This window comes from Ovis aries, chromosome 12 (genome assembly GCF_016772045.2).
Source record: "Ovis aries strain OAR_USU_Benz2616 breed Rambouillet chromosome 12, ARS-UI_Ramb_v3.0, whole genome shotgun sequence".
NCBI lineage: Eukaryota > Metazoa > Chordata > Mammalia > Artiodactyla > Bovidae > Ovis > Ovis aries.
Window position 1 is genome coordinate 75,797,459 of NC_056065.1, and position 19,054 is coordinate 75,816,512.

The 19,054-nt window shown below is 44.4% G+C and overlaps 1 protein-coding gene across 1 annotated transcript in view; it reads left to right on the forward strand.

Annotated features, from left to right (window-relative positions):
• CRB1 (crumbs cell polarity complex component 1) overlaps positions 1–19,054 on the forward strand; it is a 220,518-nt gene that overhangs the window by 186,720 nt on the left and 14,744 nt on the right. Inside the window, exon 11 of the mRNA XM_042229290.2 lies at positions 4,028–4,154. Coding sequence (XP_042085224.1) covers positions 4,028–4,154 — 127 coding nt within the window. The remainder of the gene's footprint in view (positions 1–4,027; positions 4,155–19,054) is intronic.

Sequence of the window (19,054 nt, forward strand, 5' to 3'; positions counted from 1 at the left end):
TGGCCAGAGTCAAAATAAAAAAGAAAAATTACCCTTGAGGTCAAAGTCAAGGACACTTTATGAGCCAAGACTTTAACTAGGGAAATATGTCTCTGAAAAATGTGAAATGTGATATTTTTTTCTTAGAAATACTTCTGGATTCATGTTTCTTTCCCACTAACTCTAACACATGATGCAAACGTGGGTGTTGTTGAGGTCAAATAAAATATACCTTAAAGACTGCCCCGTGGACTTACCTAGAACACTCAAAGTATATGCACCTTATCCAGATGACTCTACTGTTCCCAGAGAAGCCCTGTCTCCTCCGTACCTAATGCTGGGATTGTTGACGTGGAATTGATTACTGCTCTCAATATATGACTTGCTGAAAATGCAGGCATGTTTGTATATGCATGTGACTTGCTGAGGTGAGTTCAAGGGCAAAAATGTGCAGGTGTGTGTGCTAAGTCGCTTCAGTCATGTCTGACTCTGTGCAACGCCCCCAGGCTGTAGTCTGCCAGGCTCCTCTGTCCATGGGATTCTCCAGGCAAGAATACTGGAGTGGACTACTATTCCCTACTCCAGGATATGTCCCTGACACAGGGATCAAACCCGCGTTTCTCATGTCTCCTGCCTCGGCAGGTGGGTTCTTTACCCACTAGTGCCGCCTGGGAAGTCCAAAACAGTGCACACCCGGTAGCTTTTGTCAGATTCCCAAGGGGATCAGTGTCCCCAGAATGGTGACAAACCGAGACTCTACAAGATACACTGTAGCAGCAGAGAACAAATACTTGGCCATTTGCTAGCACTCTGTCAGGCACCCTACAAATATTGTCTCTAATTGTCTTTATATCCCTTCTGCAATTTGTGTAAACTGAAGCTTTGAGAGGTTAGGGGAGAGGTCAGCTGTCGATTCAGATTGTGCTGCAGCCAGGTCAGGCCACCTTCAGAACCTCTGCCCATCTCCAGGATGTTTCTGGCATGAACATATGACCAAATCTTTACTTGCAACAACTAAAAGAAAAGGGAAAGAGTTCTCCTCCATCTCTTATACCATCCAGGGCTAGATAAATTGTTCTTTGATCAGGCTCCCTCCATTGAACAAATTAGATCAAATCCAACACCTTGGACAAAACGATTTTGACCGAATGAATTTCCCCAGAAGAGTAGTCAGTAAAATAATGGGTGCATTTTTGCCCCATGACAACTGCAGTTTGGATTAACTGGAATATCCTCTTTTTCAGCTAGTGCTTCGGGCACCACACAGACATAGTTCTTCCGTCGTGTTGGCAAACAGCAGGCAGTGCAGCCACACCTGCATTTTTCCCCTCCAACATTCAGTGACAAGGCTGGTCCTTGCTTTCTTGGTCTGCTCTCAGTGGCTGGCTCTATGCAGCACGGGCGGTTGGAGAATCTGTGTGTATGGAGGGGTGTGACCTGAAGTCACATTCTGCTTTTCATGGCACCGGTTTTTTCCGTGCATGCACTATAATAATATTGTTAACCCAGAGACCATTTGGTTGGCCTCTGATTCCATCTCCAAAATACTGCAAAGATTTTCTTGTCCGGAAATTTGAACAATGCTTTATATATTTAAGTGCTGGTTCCCTTCTGCCTCGATGGCACAGTTTAATGCTTACTGTTATTATTCAGTTAATTAACTGATGTCTAATGACGACAGCTTAGACCTCATCCAGAGTCTTGGATTATTTTTCTCTGCTGCTTGCATGTTGTCCCTGTTTACAGTAAATGTCTCCCTTTCCTCCAACATTGTTTTTTTTTTTTTAAAAAGAGTATCTGACATTTAACCTCCAAATTGTTGATTTCAAGTATGGTAAGAAAAGCAAGCTCAACATTCTCCTTCTTCTCCCAGGAATCGTTTCACCAAGATAAACTTCTCCACTGAAAATGAATTTCTAACATAGTCCCCAGGTGTTCCATGGATTCCATGCTTTCAAAGTCCTTCTTTGTCATTAGTTATTTCACTGGATGGCAGTGGATTTATTTTTTTAATTTCCTGCCCATTAATAACTTCTAACGAAAGCTCCAGTAATGATTGTTGTGTGTATACTGTGTACTGTTCAGTTCGAAAGAGAAGTAGATAAGCAACAGAGAAAGAATAACTAGGGGAAAAGCAGAAAGCACTGGGCAGCCTCCCAAGGACCAGGGGGTGAGGCTTCCACAAAGCCCAGAGATGTTGGAAAACTGTCATGTAACAGACCGCCTCCTCTGCCGTGGGGTTCGACCTCCAGCTCTGTGCCGTCACCCTGGCAGGCTATGCGTGGTGGATGCTCTGAACGCTCCAGCCCACCCAGGGCAGGGAGGACTTGGCAAGCCCCCTCCAGTCATTGAGCTCTGCTCTGCTCCAACCAGAGAGGCCTCCTCCAGCCCGGGAGCCTGAGCCAAAGCAGGGAAACAAAATGTCCCAGCTATGCTTGGTATCCAGCGGGATAAGGAGCTGTTTTTCTGGGATGCAATCTTTTTTCCTTTATGCCTTGGGGAGGCCCTGCCCCGCCCACCACCTCCTCTCTTCATTTCTTGAGCCTGGGGATTAGTGGATGACCCAGGCGCACATGCTTACCTCTTCAGAGGTGGGGAATGAAAAACTGCTTGGAGTGGACTTCACCTCTATGAGCTGCTCTGCAGAGACTTTTGAAGCTATGATTTTGTATGAATTTCCCAAAGTCAGGGAGATGCCTCAGTTACTGCTCTATCCCGAGACCCAGTGGAGGTTTTGGCATGTGCTCAATATCTACTCAGTAAGGGACTGGGCAGTTAATCAGTGAATGCACAGAAAAGCAGTTTCGGTAGATGGAAAACCAGGTGAAAAGTGACAGTGCTCCAGGGAAGAGGACAGTTTCAGTCACCTTAGAACTGGCATCACTTGTTTTTGGAAAATTCTGGCTTTTGAAAATCGTTCTGCCTGGACTTGGAAAGGTCACAACCTAGCTATGAAACCAGTTTATTAGTGAGTGCAATCTTCTGATTATCTACTTTGGCTTTTATTAAAAATGGAATCTCCAGGACTTCCCTGGTGGTCCAGGGACTGGGACTCTGCACTCCCAATGCAGGGCGCCTGGGGTGTGATCCCTGGTCAGGGAACTAGATCCCATGTGCTGCAGCTAGGGGTTCACAGGCAGCAGCTGAAGATCCCACAGCTGCAACCTAGGATCCCGCTAGCCACAGCGAAGAGGCCATGTGCCACAGCTGGGATCTGGTGCAGCCAAATGAATGGGCGGTAAAGAGCCTGCCTGCAATGAGGAGATGTGAGAGATGCAGGTTCGATCCTGGGTTGGAAAGATCCTCTGGAGGAGGAAATGGCAACCCACTCCAGTATTCCTGCCTGGAAAATCCCATAGAAAGAGGAGCCTGGTGGGCCATAGTTCACAGGGCTGCAAAGAGCTGGACATGACTGAAGTGGCTTAGCTCTCATGCATTTTACATATATATATATATATATATATATATATATATATATATATATATATGTGTATGTGTGTGTGTGTGTGTGTGTGTGTGTGTGTGTAAAATGCAATTCCCAAGGAAAATAATCCAAAAGCCCCCAGAATACACCAAATACATTTTCCTGCTTCTTATGGGCTTCTCCCCTTCGTCTGGCACACTGATGCTTTAGAACTCTCATAGCCCCAGGTCGGCTCTGTAGACGCTGGGTTTAAAAAACACAGCTCCCTCTCCTGGTCCCCACGTACCCCAATGAACCGAACTTTTACAAGGTGACAACCACACTAACTCTTGAGGGGGAAACTGAAATTGACCTGTGCATGGCTCCATTTTGCTTTAGTTTCTAACGGTTTGCACCAGTTTCTCATTCTAATTAACAGTGTGCGTGTGTATACACATTATTTTCATTAAAACCAAAATCCGTGAAAGGCATTTGGAGGGCTGTCTCCCAGCTGTCGGACACGCAGGAAGGGCGTGGGGATTGGCAGGTCCCACTGCGATGGGGAGGCCGAAGCGCTCCCTCCCTGGTGGTGTCACGGCCAGTGTGCTGAGCCGGGGCCCAGTCTCTGCTGTTTCTGTCTTGAAGGTGTGACAAGGACATCGACGAGTGCGCGTCCGACCCCTGCCTGCACGGCGGCCGCTGTCACGACCTGCTGAACGGGTTCCGGTGCACGTGCGCGCTGGCCTTCGCCGGGCCGCGCTGCGAGCTGGACGTAAGCGGCCTCTCCTTCTACGTCTCGCTGCTGCTCTGGCAGAACCTCTTCCAGCTCCTCTCCTACCTCATCCTGCGCCTGAATGATGAGCCCGTGGTCGAATGGGGAGACCAGGACGATTACTGACTGCGTCTGAGCGCTCCCAAACCTGAAACCATGACTTTCAGGATATGCCTTGAAATTTAATCATCTTGAAAACTAAATTCAAGGCCTATTTTAAGCATATTGCAAAGCACTTTACGAGTGTAGCAAATATTTATTTATTCTGGCTCTAAATGCAAAGCAATATTGTTCTCAATACAAGCAGAAACGTCTCCTTGCTGAGAATATTGGGTACAAATCTGCCATCATTCTAAGCGCATCTGTGTCTGAAGGACCCTTGCGGTGAGAGGGTGCTTCCTCCCACACCTGCTCTTGCGGGCACCTTTATAGTATAAGTTACTCTCCCTCACCCTCATCCTCAGTCAGTCTTGTCCTCTCATTCCCATCTATTATTCAGGACACAACAGTTTGAAATTAGATTTTTTTAAAAAATTTTTATCCATCTATGCTGTGTTGCCAGTTCTCCGGTAAGTTAAAAATATGTATAAAGTGGAGAATCCCATGAAGTCCCTCAAAATGTAGAAGGAATCTTTTCTGATATAATTGGTATCAGTTCTCAAGTTACTCCTTACCAGTGTAATTTATAATTCCACAAAACCTTTCTTCTTCAGAAAAAATGACAGATGAAACTTTTTTCCGTTCCTTTTTTCCTGCAATACTTTCTATATGAATAACTTTTTGTTAATTGCTTATAAATTTATGAGCTTATTGACTTTCCTATCAAATGAACTAATCGCAATTGCTTTTTCAATACATATTTTAAAAAGAAAGACATGCTATTCTATAGGTATATACTAAAAATACAATTTATAAAACTTGAATTTCCTGGAGGCCTATTTTTCTAAAATCTGCTAGTAAATTTATCCTCTCAACTATATTTTTGAGGAGAAAACATACTGCAGCTGCTAAGTTGCTTCAGTCGTGTCTGACTCTATGCAACCCCATAGACCTATATTATAATCAAAATATATTTGGCACAATGATTTTTTAATAAATAAGTACATGAAGTGATGGATTTACCAAGTAAATTAATAAGGTATGCAAAGATTAATATATATTCTTGCTTAGCTTTAGTACAGTATATATTAATTAGAAAGTAACTTTATTTACTAGTATTTTTATTGCTTCCGCTGACTTGCTGTCATTTATGCTAAGTGTCTGTGTGTGGACATACCTTCCCAAGGAGCCATGATTAGTGTTCATTTAAAGGGAAAATAGGTTGATCTTATGAATTAATTCAGAAAGCAACTATAATAGCAAAGGCCCGCCAATTATCATTTTGTAAATGCATTTGTGTCTTCAGGAGTTGTCCTGGTTTGAAAATGTGAGGGTGTTTTATCCATTGGGTGGTATCCAATACTCATTTAGTTCCTTCTTCTTCTTCTTTTTTTTTTTTTTTTGGTTAATAAAATTGTTTTCCTGTGGAAATTACAAGCTAAATTTAAATATAGCATGACATCAGAACTACAAATAGTATACTATAAAGGCAAAGGAAGTAAACTCAACCTGATTTTTCAACAGTTATAGAGGATTTTATGCAGCTGATCTGCTGCAAAGTTAGATTTCCTGACAAGAGACCTGGAGAAACCCTTCCTATCAATATTTGCTTTCCCAAATTATCTGAAGTAACCATAAAATTGATTATAGCCAAAGCCCACACATAACAGTTTTCACATCTACTCCCTCTTGGGCATATCTGTAATTATGTACATACAGGTCATCCAAATATAACACGTTTCCGTCCAGATATCTTTCTGAGTCCCTTGCCATTTCTTCCTCCATGCAATTCTATTGTCAGTTGCTTTTCCGTTTCCCCATGTCTTGTCATGTCTGACCTAAAATCCCTGTCCTTCTTCTCTGTCTTCTTCTGTATTTTCAGTTGCATTGTGTGTGACTACAGCTTGTGCACATTTGCACAGAAAAATAAAACCATTGTTTCTGTGTCTCTACTCCTCATCTTCCGATATCTGTCTTCATTTGCCTTGACTGTGTCTTGCACGCTAAGATGGCCACAAGTCTGGTGCGTGCGCGGGTATACACACACACACACACACACATACACACACACACACACAAACACAGGCACATGGCAAACACAGAAGAACCTGTGCTGATCACCCTGAATGGTGGTCTCTTCCCCCAGACATGTTCCTGCAGGTAGACACCTGTGCCCGTCTAGGTCAAAGTTCCATGTACCTTCCTACTATGTCCAGACATTCCTCTAGTTGGGATTCTCAAGTTGATGACATCCTTAATTGTTCTTACTGGGGATGTGCAGTGTCCCTGGTTAACCTGGCTCTTGAGAAGGGGCCCTCTCACCTGAGTGACAGAAATCTACACAGGCTCCTCTAGACTCTGCCTCTGAAACATAACCTATAGTGGTTGAGTTAGAAATGTTTCATTTTGCTCATTTTTAAGGTTCAGCATTTGAACTAAACAAGGCTATGTGTCTATTTTTGGCCATACCATTTCCTCCTGTGTGTGGATGTGGTTTTTATCACCCTTCTTTTTGGAGAACTGGGAAAGTTGAGAAAATAGGGAGGTTTGGAGAAATCAGTGTTTGGACAGCACAGAAAGACGAATTTAACACTTCCGAGAAACTTCTCTGGGCCAGGGATTGTGATAAGCCTTCCATAAACACATGTTTTTCACCGTAAGGGCAACCAATATCTCTCACCTTCCAAATTCTTCACTAAATTGTGTTTAAAGATCCCTTTGCCATATCTGAGCATTACAGCAGAAGTTGTTCAGCTTTAATTTTGCAAAATTTAAATAGAGTCTTTTCTGGGAACGGTGATACATAAAGTTTGAGTTTAGTGATTTAGGAAGAATACCAGTGAAGAAACTATGAAAATTATTCTCAACTGCCAAAATCACTAGTAATACAGACTACTTCATTTCTCAACTTTATTTTTTGATTTATTCAACAAATGCTGATAAATACCTTCTATGTGCTATGCCCTGGACTAGAGAATTCAACAGTAGATTAGATGCAGCACATGCCCACAAGCTGAGGGTCTCATTGAGGATGTAGACTGGCAGAGGAGAAGAATTCCTGGGTCAGTGTTAGGATGGAACTCAGTGCCAGCTCTAGAGGAGTACAGAAGAGGGGCATTTTCACTTGGTCTTCAAGGCAGAAGTAGAAGCAGTGGCAGGTTTTATTTTCTTGGGCTCCAAAATCACTGCAGACGATGACTGCCACAAACGATGCTTGCTCCTTAGAAGGAAAAGCTGCGACAAACCTGGCGACAAAAAGCAGAGACATCACTTTACTGACAAACATCTGCATAGTCAAAGCTTTGGTTTTTCCAGTAGTTACGTACGGATATGAGAGTTGGACCATAAGGAAGGTTGAGTGACGAAGGATTGATTCTTTTGAACTGTGGTGCTGGAGAAGACTCTTGAGAGTCCCTTGGACTGCAAGGAGATCCAACCAGTCCATCCTAAAGGAAATCAGCCCTGAATATTCATTGGAAGGACTGGTACTGAAGCTGAAACTCCAATACTTTGGCCACCTGATGGGAAGGACTGACTCCCTGATGCTGGGAAAGATTGAAGAGGGGAGAAGAAGGGGATGACAGAGGATGAGATGGTTGAATGGCGTCACTGACTCAGTGGACATGAATCTGAGCAACTCCGGGAGACAGTGAAGGAAAGGGAGCCTGGCGTGCTGCAGTCCATGGGATCTCAAAGAGTCAGACACGACTAAGCGGCTGAACAACAACAATAACAACAACACCCTCATAAGTCCATCCAGGCTGTTGCAAAGAGCAGGGTCCCCTCATTCTCTTGACTAAGATGTTATTGCACAAGGAATCTTCTTGGCTTTGTGTGAGGTCTCTTGCTAAGGTGCACGGACTCTGGTTGTGGGGCACAGGCTTAGTAGCTGCTCAGCATGTGGGATCTTAGTTCCCTGAGCAGGAATTGAACCTGCGCTCCCTGCATCGCCAGGTGATTTTCAACCACTGGACCATCAAGAAAGTTCCCACAGATCATTTTAGGAAGCAAGTCTCTGTGTTACAATCTAGTTAACTTAACAAAAGACTCAAGGTGAATAATGAAGCTGATCACACCATGTTAACTATTATTTTCTTGAGTTATTCCTGTTGGTTTTTACTCAAGAAGAACTTTTAACATTGGTTCATCTATTAAAAATAGAGTCATGATTTAATGAAACAAAACAGTTAGTATGCAAGTGAATATCATGATGTTATCTAGTTGAATATAACATGAATTTAGTTTCTCCCAATTTTTTTCAAGAATTGAATGTATAGATTCTTTTACTTTCTTCTTGACTGACTTACATTGGGTTTGGGAAAAGAGGGTGCAGCTTATTGAATCCATTGCTGATCTTTTTTGTGAAAGTAAATGTAGAAAACCGGGCCCACTCCAGGGGATTTTATATTTGACCAAATTTAAATATCAAGAAAACTGACTTGAAATTGGTACTGGTGTTTTAATATTTTTCTACTTTAAACTTTCATGATTCATATATGTATTTTACAAATATTATTTTCCTAAGCTTGATAGAAAGAATTCTTTCCTTCTAAAAGGACATAAAAATATCATGGGTCTTATCTTCTTCTCACAGTGTAATTACTGAGTCACAGATTGTTTTGTGTAGTATGGAAATCTATTGGAAACTAATTGTACAGAGGAAAGTAACATACTAAATATAGCTCCTCTGAAAACAAATAGGCTATTTGCAATGAAACATATTTAATCATTTAGAATATGATCATTTTATTGTCTGCCTGACTTTAGTTGCACATAAAACTCTGAATAATGTTATTTTAACTCAATTCCCCTAACATTTTTTGATAACCCTATGCTGAATAGCAAGACTGTGTTATGGAGATTTGAGGTATCCATATACTTGTTATTCAAAGTGGCAAATTACATATTAATTTTTGATGAATGAGTGAAATCACTCTAGTTCAATGCGTGCTCAGTCATGTGCAACTCTATGCAACCCCAGGGACTGTAGCCCACCAGGCTCCTCTGTTCATGGGATTCTCTAGGCAAGATTATTGAAGTGGGTTGCCATTTCCTCCTCCAGGGGACTTTCCCAACCCAGGGATCGAACCCCATCTCTTGAGTCTCCTGCATTGACAGGCAAGTTCTTTACCAACTGTGCCACCTAGGAAGCTGAAAAAAAAACTCGAGAAAACATTTATTTTAAAGCTCATATATTCCTTTGAAGTTTTCAATAGCCAGCATTATATATATCATGTATCAGTTCAGTTTAGTTCAGTCGCTCAGTCATGTCCGACTCTTTGCGACCCCATGAATCACAGCATGCCAGGCCTCCCTGTATAGTAGGTAATGAATATTAAAGAACCTACTGATATAACAAATGATGTGTTTTTGAGATGAGTTCAGAGTGGCATTTTCTAAGTGTGTGTGTGTGTGTGTGAAGCCTGTCCCACAGTTATGAAGATATAAATGATGGTACATATTAAGTACCGAAAATCTGTCCAGCTTTCCTACCAAATTCGCAGAATGGAAAAGCCTAGTGCTGGTCGTTAGTAGCCTCTTTGGTGGTGGAAGGCTCTTGAGGATCAGTGATCCGCTCTTTCCACCGTGCTCAGTCACTTCAGTCAAATCTGACTCTCTGCGACACTGCGGACTGTAGCCTGATGTCTGTCCAGGCTCCTCTGTCCATGGGGTTTCCCAGACAGGATTCCTGGAGTGTGTGTCCTGGTCTCCTCCAGGGGGTGTTCCCAAGCCAGGGATCAAACCTGAGTCTCCCATATCTCCTGAACTGCGGGCAGATTGTTTACCACTGAGCCCCTGGGGAAGCCCACACTCTCCCACAGAGGAGCATTATTTCCATCCAAGAACCAAATGCACAGAAACCCTGTTACTCATGTTGAAGTGAAATTGGATATAAATTGGCTCTTTCCTGAACCATTTTCCCAGAGGAAGCTTAGCTTCACAAAGACATGGGCGCTCACCTGTAACAGTCTCAGGGCAGCCCTCTGGGATGTATCTAATTTGACTTCCTCTTTGCTTTTAGGAGGCTTCCCTGGTGGCTCAGACGGTAAAGCGTCTGCCTGCAATTCAGAAGACCCAGGTACGATCGCTGGGTTGGGAAGATCTCCTGGAGAAGGCAATGGCAACCCACTCTAGTACTCTTGCCTGGAAAATTCCATGGACTGAGGGGCCTGGTAGGCTACAGTCCATGGGTCGCAAAAGAGTTGGACACGACTGAGCAACTTCACTCACTCACTCACTTGCTTTTAGGAAAGCATTCCATTTACAGCAGGATGGACAGGGCCCCTCAAAACCAGTGATTCTGGAGAGGAGTGTAAGCTCTCTTCTCTTCAAATATGGGTGTGTTGCATCATTAAAATCCATGCCTTCACCTCTTCTAAACCCAGAACAAGCTGACCACGGTTGCAACTTTGAAAAAAGACGTTTTAAAGAAAATATAATTCCTTGCTCTTTGAATTCTCATTTAATCCTTCTTTGCCAGGTCCAGGATGTATATTCTCAAAGTTGCCACTGAAGTCTTCCTTTCTCTTCTGCCCTCCCCCATCAACACTAGGGGGCCTTCAAGCTCCCACACCTTCTCAAATACACCTCCATTGTAACATATAATGATAACAACACTGATGAAGGTTATTAACTGTAGAGTCCTCCTGGGAGCCAGCCACTAAGCCTAAGGTCTTCTCACACATTATGCTGATTATTTGTCACAAATGTCCCAAGACTTACATGATATTAATTTTCCCGCGTTACTGTTGAGAACACAAAGTCCGTGGTTAAGTGCCTTTCTCGAGCAGGTCCAGTTCAGAAGGTGCAGGACCCGTGCTCAGGTTCTGGGGCACGTGCCCCACGTATGTGGGAGCGATAGTGCAGACACTTTGATTTGTCTGCCGAGTCCTCCGGCCTGTGGGCTCCTGGAAGGCTGTTTAACTCTGTAAGGTCTGGGCCTGGCAGCCCTGCCTGACAGCAGCTGCTTCACTCCTTACTGAAGGGATGAATGGATGGACAAAGGACTGGTGGCTGGCATGTGCTTTGCACAGAGGAGGGGAGGGCAGGGAAAGTTTCTTCCAGAAGATCCTTGACCAGGTCTTACAGAATGGGCAGGAATTTTCTTAGCCACACAAAAAGCACATTTTCCCCAGACGTCTTTTTTGTTTTGTTTGATTGTTTGTTGCCGAAGGGCTGAATACATGGGTTCTCGTAGAAGAAATTGTCACAAATAAAGTTGTGTGCTGTTAGCAGAGAGCTCAGAACCCCAGGTTCTCACTGGGATTCTGCAGTGAGATGTGCCGTGATGTGTTTATAATTACACATGGCCTAGATGATTAGGCGTTTGTCTTTGTGTAACGGCATCTTGATATTTGCAAGAGTCTGAGACAGGAACCCTGAAGACCAATCGTCAGAGCACCGAGTTCCTTTGGGGTCATGGGAGGAGGGTTAGAGGTCTGAGAGAGGCAAGGAGATTTACGGCACTGACCCTACAAGATGATAAAACACTGGACAGATTATTGAAGAGTCCCAAGCAGTGAAAGAGGAAAAGGGGCGGATGAAATTCAGGCAGTTCCAGGAGACTAGGAGGACCCAGCAAAGAGTTAGAGCTCTTCCCAAGGGGAAGGGTGCCCGACAGCTGCCCCACGAGGGCACGGACTTGGGTGAAATGGCCTGTATTTGCCCCAAGAGCACCATTAGCAAGACCAGCGCTTATTTTTTCACAGCACTGGTTGTCAGAAAAAACTTCTCGAAGAGATTTCCACTTGTTCCCTGCTTTCTGAGTTCAGCTGAGCCTGAGAGGCTGAGCCAGCCACCAGCTTCTCCTCCCCACTAGGTCACCCTGCCTCTGAGCCACCTCCGTCTTCCAAGACTGCTCCTGTGGGCTGAGCTGACGAGCCGGGCCTCCTAGCAGGAAGCCCAGGCTCCTGTCCCTTCACAAGCCCCACCTCGAGGCCGGGCACTGCTGAGTGGCTGCTGTCTCTGCCCGCTGAGGGTCAAGGAGGTGACCGCAGCGTCAAACAGGCGTTTCTGCACCGTGTCTGAGAGTGGACAGGACACAGGGAGGGAGGGAGGCGGACAGGGAATCAGGGAGATGCATAATCCCTACTCCAAGAGCGCCAATAAAACAGCAATCTGGTTCTGGAGGAGAAAGAGAAGCCACAGGACATGCTGAAAACAGCCCCTGATTTATGGGGCTGAGTGAAAGCACAGGATGAATTACCGAAGTTTGGTCACAGCGAGTTATTCCAAGAGGGGGAGTTTTCAAGGAGGTTATGGGAATTCGACTAGGCCATAAAACACGAGGAAGATTATTTGCAGAACAGAAAACGGGAGCGCGTTCAAGAGAGAAGAAAGGTCAGGAGTAAAGATGCGATGGTGGGAACCGAGTCTGGACGACGTGAGGTACAAAGAGGGACCAGCCCTGGCCGGGACACCAAAGGATGCTGGAAGTGGTGGGGTGTAAAATCAGATACATTCAAGCAAGGGCTAGATTACAGATTAGACCGTCCAGCTTCTGTCTGAAACCCAGCCGGAGCAGGAAAGAGTCATTTCATAACCCGATTTGGGCCGGCACCACGCCGTCCTTTAAATTATTTTCAATAGGTTGTGATTTTCCATGCGCTGCCTCCAACTCTGATTAAAAGGGTTCCCTTCCACCAAAAATAGTAGCACCTTTCTTTAATGATGGCTTTATTTGACTGATGGAAACACATCAATGATATTCGCAGACTTACTCTTTCCTATTGGAACTCAAACTGATACAATTTGCTCCTTTTTTTTTTTTCCTTAAATTATGCTGTTTGGGCAGAAAATTTTGTTGAATAGGTCTGGTTGGGGGGTTGGTTTTTCTCTAACTTATCAAAGGCACATGTTCTTTAACCTGATTTCTGCTAATTAAAGATTTCTCTAGGCATAGTTCTGGGTTACCAAGTTTGCTTTAAGCATCTTTTTTTTTTCCCCAAAAAAACTTCATTTAAATCTTTCTAAAGTTCTTTTTCATTAATTGAGGATTTTTCAGGCCTGTGATGCTCTCCCTCTTTTTTCTCAAAGGACCAAAGGCATGTTTTGGTCTGAGGAGGTTCAAGCTTAATCAGATTAAGTCCCCCTTCTCTAAAAACTGAGCAAATTCCCTGGATCAGCACCACGAAAAAGATTCTTTGAGGCAATAGACTAATAAGGCTATCGTTCATCATCTTGAAGTATGTAAAATTAAGAAAGGCATTTGCTCACTTTTTAAAATGTCCCAGCTATGCAAATCCTTTTAAAATAGACCAAGATGGAGACGAAAAGTGTTAGTTGCTCAGTTTCAGTTCAGTTCAGTCACTCAGTCGTGTCCGACTCTTTGCGACCCCATGAACTGCAGCACACCAGGCCTCCCTGTCCATCACCAACTCCTGGAGTCCACCCAAACCCATGTCCATCCAGTCGGTGGTGCCATCCAACCATCTCATCCTCTGTCATCCCCTACTCCTCCTGCCCTCAATCTTTCCCAGCATCACGGTCTTTTCCAGTATCACGGTCTTTTCCAGTGAGTCAGTTCTTTGCATCAGGTGGCCAAAGGATTGGAGTTTCAGCTTCAAAATTAGTCCTACCAATGAATACCCAGGACTGATGTCCTTTAGGATGGACTGGTTGGATCTCCTTGCCATCCAAGGGACTCTCAAGAGTCTTCTCCAACACTACAGTTCAAAAGCATCAATTCTTCAGCACTCAGCTTTCTTTATAGTCCAACTCTCACATCCATATATGACCACTGGAAAAACCAGAGCCTTGACTGGATGGACCTTTGTTGACAAAGTAATGTCTGCTTTTTAATATGCTGTCTAGGTTGGTCATAACCTTCCTTCCAAGGGGTAAGCATCTTTTAACTTCATGGCTGCAGTCACCATCTGCAGTGATTTGGGAGCCCAGAAAAATAAAGTCAGCCACTGTTTCCCCATCTATTTCCCATGAAGTGATGGGACTAGATGCCATGATCTTAGTTTTCTGAATGTTGAGCTTTAAGCCAACTTTTTCACTCTCCTCTTTCACTTTCATCAAGAGGCTTTTGAGTTCTTCTTCACTTTCTGCCATAAGGGTGGTGTCATCTGCGTATCTGAGGTTATTGATATTTCTCCCGGCAATCTTGATTCTAGCTTGTGCTTCTTCCAGCCCAGTGTTTCTCATGATGTGCTCTGCATAGAAATTAAATAAGCAGGGTGACGATATACAGCCTTGACGTACTCCTTTTCCTATTTGGAACCAGTCTGTTGTTCCATGTCCAGTTCTAACTGTTGCTTCCTGTCCTGCATACAAGGTTTCTCAAGAGGCAGGTCAGGTGATGTGGTATTCCCATCTCTCAGTTGTGTCCAACTCTTTGTGACCCCGTGGACCATAGCTCTCTCTGTCCGTGGAATTCTCCAGACCAGAATACTGGAGTGGTTTGCCTTTCCCTTCTCCAGGGGATCTTCCTGACCCAGGGATGGAACCCAGGTCTCGTGCATTGCAGATGGACTGTTTCCCATGTGAACCACCAGGGAAGCCCCAAGACAGAGGTGGTTCGAGCATTTCTTTGGTGTAATTTGTTTCAGAGCTGGGGAAGCCAGACATTTCTGAAAGAGGACCATTAGCTGCCCAGGGAGAGTTACCAGTTAGGCCATGGGCAGCCCACTGGCTCAGGCGCCGGCTGACCAGGGTCCTCTCATACCTCTTTCACCAAGATCTGGGCCTTCTCTGATGTTGAGCTGTCTTGATGACCACAAGCGTGCCGGCAGCACCTCATTTAATCCTGACATCAGTAGGAAGGTTGCTGACACTGGACAGATGCAAGAACTAAGGCCCAGACAAGTTATATGATTTACTCAGACTCGTCACTGGTTTTCCTTCAAAACACTGCCTCGGGTTTCAGCGTCCTAACTTATAAACACAACACCTGGAGACTGGTTTTCAGCAGACTACCCTACCTGAATAGTTTAGAGATGTTAGCGTTTCTTAATTATAAAGTAGGAGTTTGAAACAGATGTCATTATATATAGACCCTCTCCGGTATTCTTGCCTGGAGAATCCCATGGACAGAGGAGCCTGGCAAGCTACAGTCCACGGAGTCACAAAGAGTCAGACACGACTGAAGCAACTTAGCACACACACGTGCACATATATAGCTTATGGAAATGCAAGGTTTTCATGAGACAGACGATATCCAAGTAACTCCGGAATTTTTTGAACATTTCCAGGGAGAATATGAAAAATGTAAATCTTGTAAACGAAGATTGTAGTATCTGCTCTGGGCCCCCATGGAACCCAGAATAACCTATTTGTTTTTTACGATTAAGTCCTGTGAATGCTAAAGATATTCACAGCGGGCAGTATGTAAATTATTCTAATTTGCAGCTTCCTGAGGGTAATGGTCCTATATGTTTGAACTGGGATAATTCCATTGCTACTTAAATTACCAAAATAAATGTCCTTGAATTGCAGTAACCAATATAAGCATCTTGCCTGGAGAATCCCATGGAGAGAGGAGCCGGGCGGGCTATAGTCTATGGGGTTGCAAAGAGTGAGACACGACTAAAGCAACATAGCACGCACGGATGCACATCAAATTACCACTTAAATTGCCACGATAGATGCTCTTGAATTGTAGTAACCACTATAAGCATCCCTGTTTGATACTGTATTTGCAGAGCCCTAAGTGATGCCTTTAAGCTCCCCAGTCACCTCGCGGGGTGAGCTCAGGAGGTCCAGGTTCTGTGTCACTGTGTGCCATTTGTCTTCTGCCTTGAGACAGTAACAGTGGCTGTTTGGCTGGCAGGGGGTGGGCTCCTTCCATGAGCACCTTTGTACAGAGGCATTTTGGGATGTAGGAGCCTGGGAGGCCCTTTGTGAGCATCACACAGGCATGTGCCTTTCCAGAGGCCAAAGTGTTTGAGTGGCTCCCTGTTCAAGTAAAATATTGGGGGAGGGAAGAGCTGGCTGGGTCCTGTGCGTTGACTCACATGGCCTTGTGGGCTGAAGCGGATTTGACAAGGACACCATCCTTGGTCCAGTTCCCTTTTCAGGATTTGTTCATTGATGTCCTCAGCCCACCCTAAAGGAAATCAACCCTGACTCTTCATTGGAAGGACTGATGCTGAAGCTGAAGCTTTGTTACTTTAGCCACCTGATGTAAAGAGCCGACTCATTGGAAAAGACCCAGATGCTGGCAGAGATTGAAGGCGGGAGGAGAAGGGAGCAGCAGAGGATGAGATGGTTTGGATGGCATCACCAACTCGATGGACATAACTTTGAGCAAGCTCCGGGAGTTGGTGATGGACAGGGAAGCCTGGCATGCTGCAGTCCATGGGTGGCAAACAGTTGGACATGACTGAGTGACTGAACTGAACTGTCTACATCCCAGTGGTCATGGATTGCAGTCACAATGACCAGCTCCTGCTGAGTTCTCCAAGTTCAGAGTGAGGTCAGTCTTGATGCACAGACCAACCAGGCCATGCTCTCTTCTTGAGAAGTAAGCTGAGTGTCACCTGGATAGATCAGGCACTACCCGTCACCTATGTCAAGTTCACTTCTACATTTGTTTTACAGTGCTATCTAATTTGTCAAGTCAGCCAAAAAGAATTTGAGCAACTACAATGTGTTATGAACTTTGAAGTTGACAGAAAAGAAGATGCTATATTCTGTTTGAATACAGCTTTCCAAATATAGAAAAGTATATATCTTGAAACCACACATTAAGGCATTAGTGTGTGATGAACCATAGGAGTCCATAGCCAAGAATATGCCGATTAGAATTTTTGCCACATAAATTCAGAGTATGTTCTTATAAACAAAAGCAGATAGACTTTATAACATTTGGTACTTGGGCAATGCTGCCATCCTTGATTTTGTGCATGGTAGTGTAGGACAAGCTTCCCAGGTGGCTCAGTGGCACAGAATCTGCCTGCCAGCACAGGAGATGTAGGAGACTCTGGTTCCATCGGTGAGTTGGGAAGATCCCCTGGAGGAGGAAATGGGAGCCCGCTCCAGTATTCTTGCCTGGAGAATCCCATGGACAGAGGAGCCTGGAGGGCTACAGTCCATGGAGCTGCAGAGAGACACATCTGGACACATTCTGTGCCAGATTTTTATGGGTGGTAACGTGCCATTGCAGCGAGACAGCTCAAGTGCATTTGAGGGACTCCGGGATCATCATCCTCATCAACTGGCGTTTATTGACTGCAGGAACAGTAAGCCATGCTTATGTACTTTGTATAGAGAAAAGGATGCAAGCACGTTTTCATGTAAACAGTGCTGAGGCCATTTTTTAAAAATCTACAAGAAAATAAGAGCTCCTATGTAACAGTTTTGAAGCTTAGTGTCTCAAAAATGTTAGTCACTCAGTCGTGTCCGACTCTTTGCGGCACTGTGGACTGTAGCCTGCCAGGCTCCTCTGCCCATAGGATTCTCCAGGCAAGAGTACTGGAGTGGGTTGCCATGCCCTTCTCCAGGAGAGCTTCCTGACCCAGGGATTGAACCCACGTCTCCTGCATTGCAGGCAGATTCTTTACCAGCATCTCAAAAGGAGTGTGAAAACCACTGTCATTCACCCAAACTCATGAAGACCTTAAATCCTTTGGCAATGGGTGAAACATGAGAGGCCTCCTTCAGCTTGCCCCTAAGCATCACCCAGTGTCCTGAAAACATCACGGACTCCTTCATTCAAGCAGAGGCCGAAGAAATAATATGTTCTGGAAACTAGGTATAAATGCTTCCAGAAGGATTAACTCCTTTTACTTGGAAACTAGCAAATGGACGTGCAATTTTTAATTATAAATTTTAAACTTTCCATCAGAGTCAATTGTGCTGATGTTAGTCAAACCTAATCCAGGCATTGATTCAAGAACCTGCTGATGGAGTAAAAAAAAAAAAGAAACATGGAAACTCGTTAACAAGAAGCTCAATTATCTGCATCTCAGCAAATCAGGCCGGAGTGTCACGTTAATCTGCTGAGCTCAGGCAGCCCAGAGCCAGAGGAGATCGCCTCCTCTCCTTCGCTGTTAATATTTACACTTGGAAGCAATACCTGGCTGCGATCTGAGTGCTGCACCTCCAAAGGCAGTTGTTGGCTTGATACCTTGTTTTCTGACACTGCAAAGCGAGGAAACAGCTACCTTCTTAATCATCGCCTGATAACATTGTGTTAAAACTGGAGGGTAGCACAGGGCTGTTTCATACAAGCAACAACCCTGGGAGATTTTTCTGCGTTGCTTTGTTTCTTGGTAGACATGCTGGGCTGTTAAAAGCATAGGACTGAAAGTTGTGAATTAGGGGTCCGTTTCTTTGTTCTTCTGCTGAATTTTTCAGCGTCTATGCCGGCACTGTTTAGAGAGACAGCTTTGCTCCCAGATAGCTGCTGTGTGCCAGGCACCTTCCTAGAACTCACAGACAAAACGCTTCTACCCATCAGCCTCCTTTTGTCGGAGCTTTTTCTGTCGTGCAAAGTCCTAAACAATTAGACCAACACTGGTAAGCAGAGAAGCACTGCTGATTATGTAAGCACTGTCCATAGCAAGAGATCCGAATATAAAATAACTATTATTACTCATCTCTCAGTGGGTAAATATGTCGAATAAGGGGAACTTGGTTGAAATTCAGGGTAAACTTAGGGTTATAGCTACCTAGTGCTCTACCCAGGATGCATCTGTGTGTAATTGAGCAAACCCGGATGATTTGGATACCAGATCTGCTGCTTAAGCAATTCATTACTTGGGACAAATTGCTTAAAAGATCTTTTAATTAAGAGCAACGATCTCTGTATCCTTAGACAATCGTGAAGATTAAACTGAGATGGCATGGCAGAG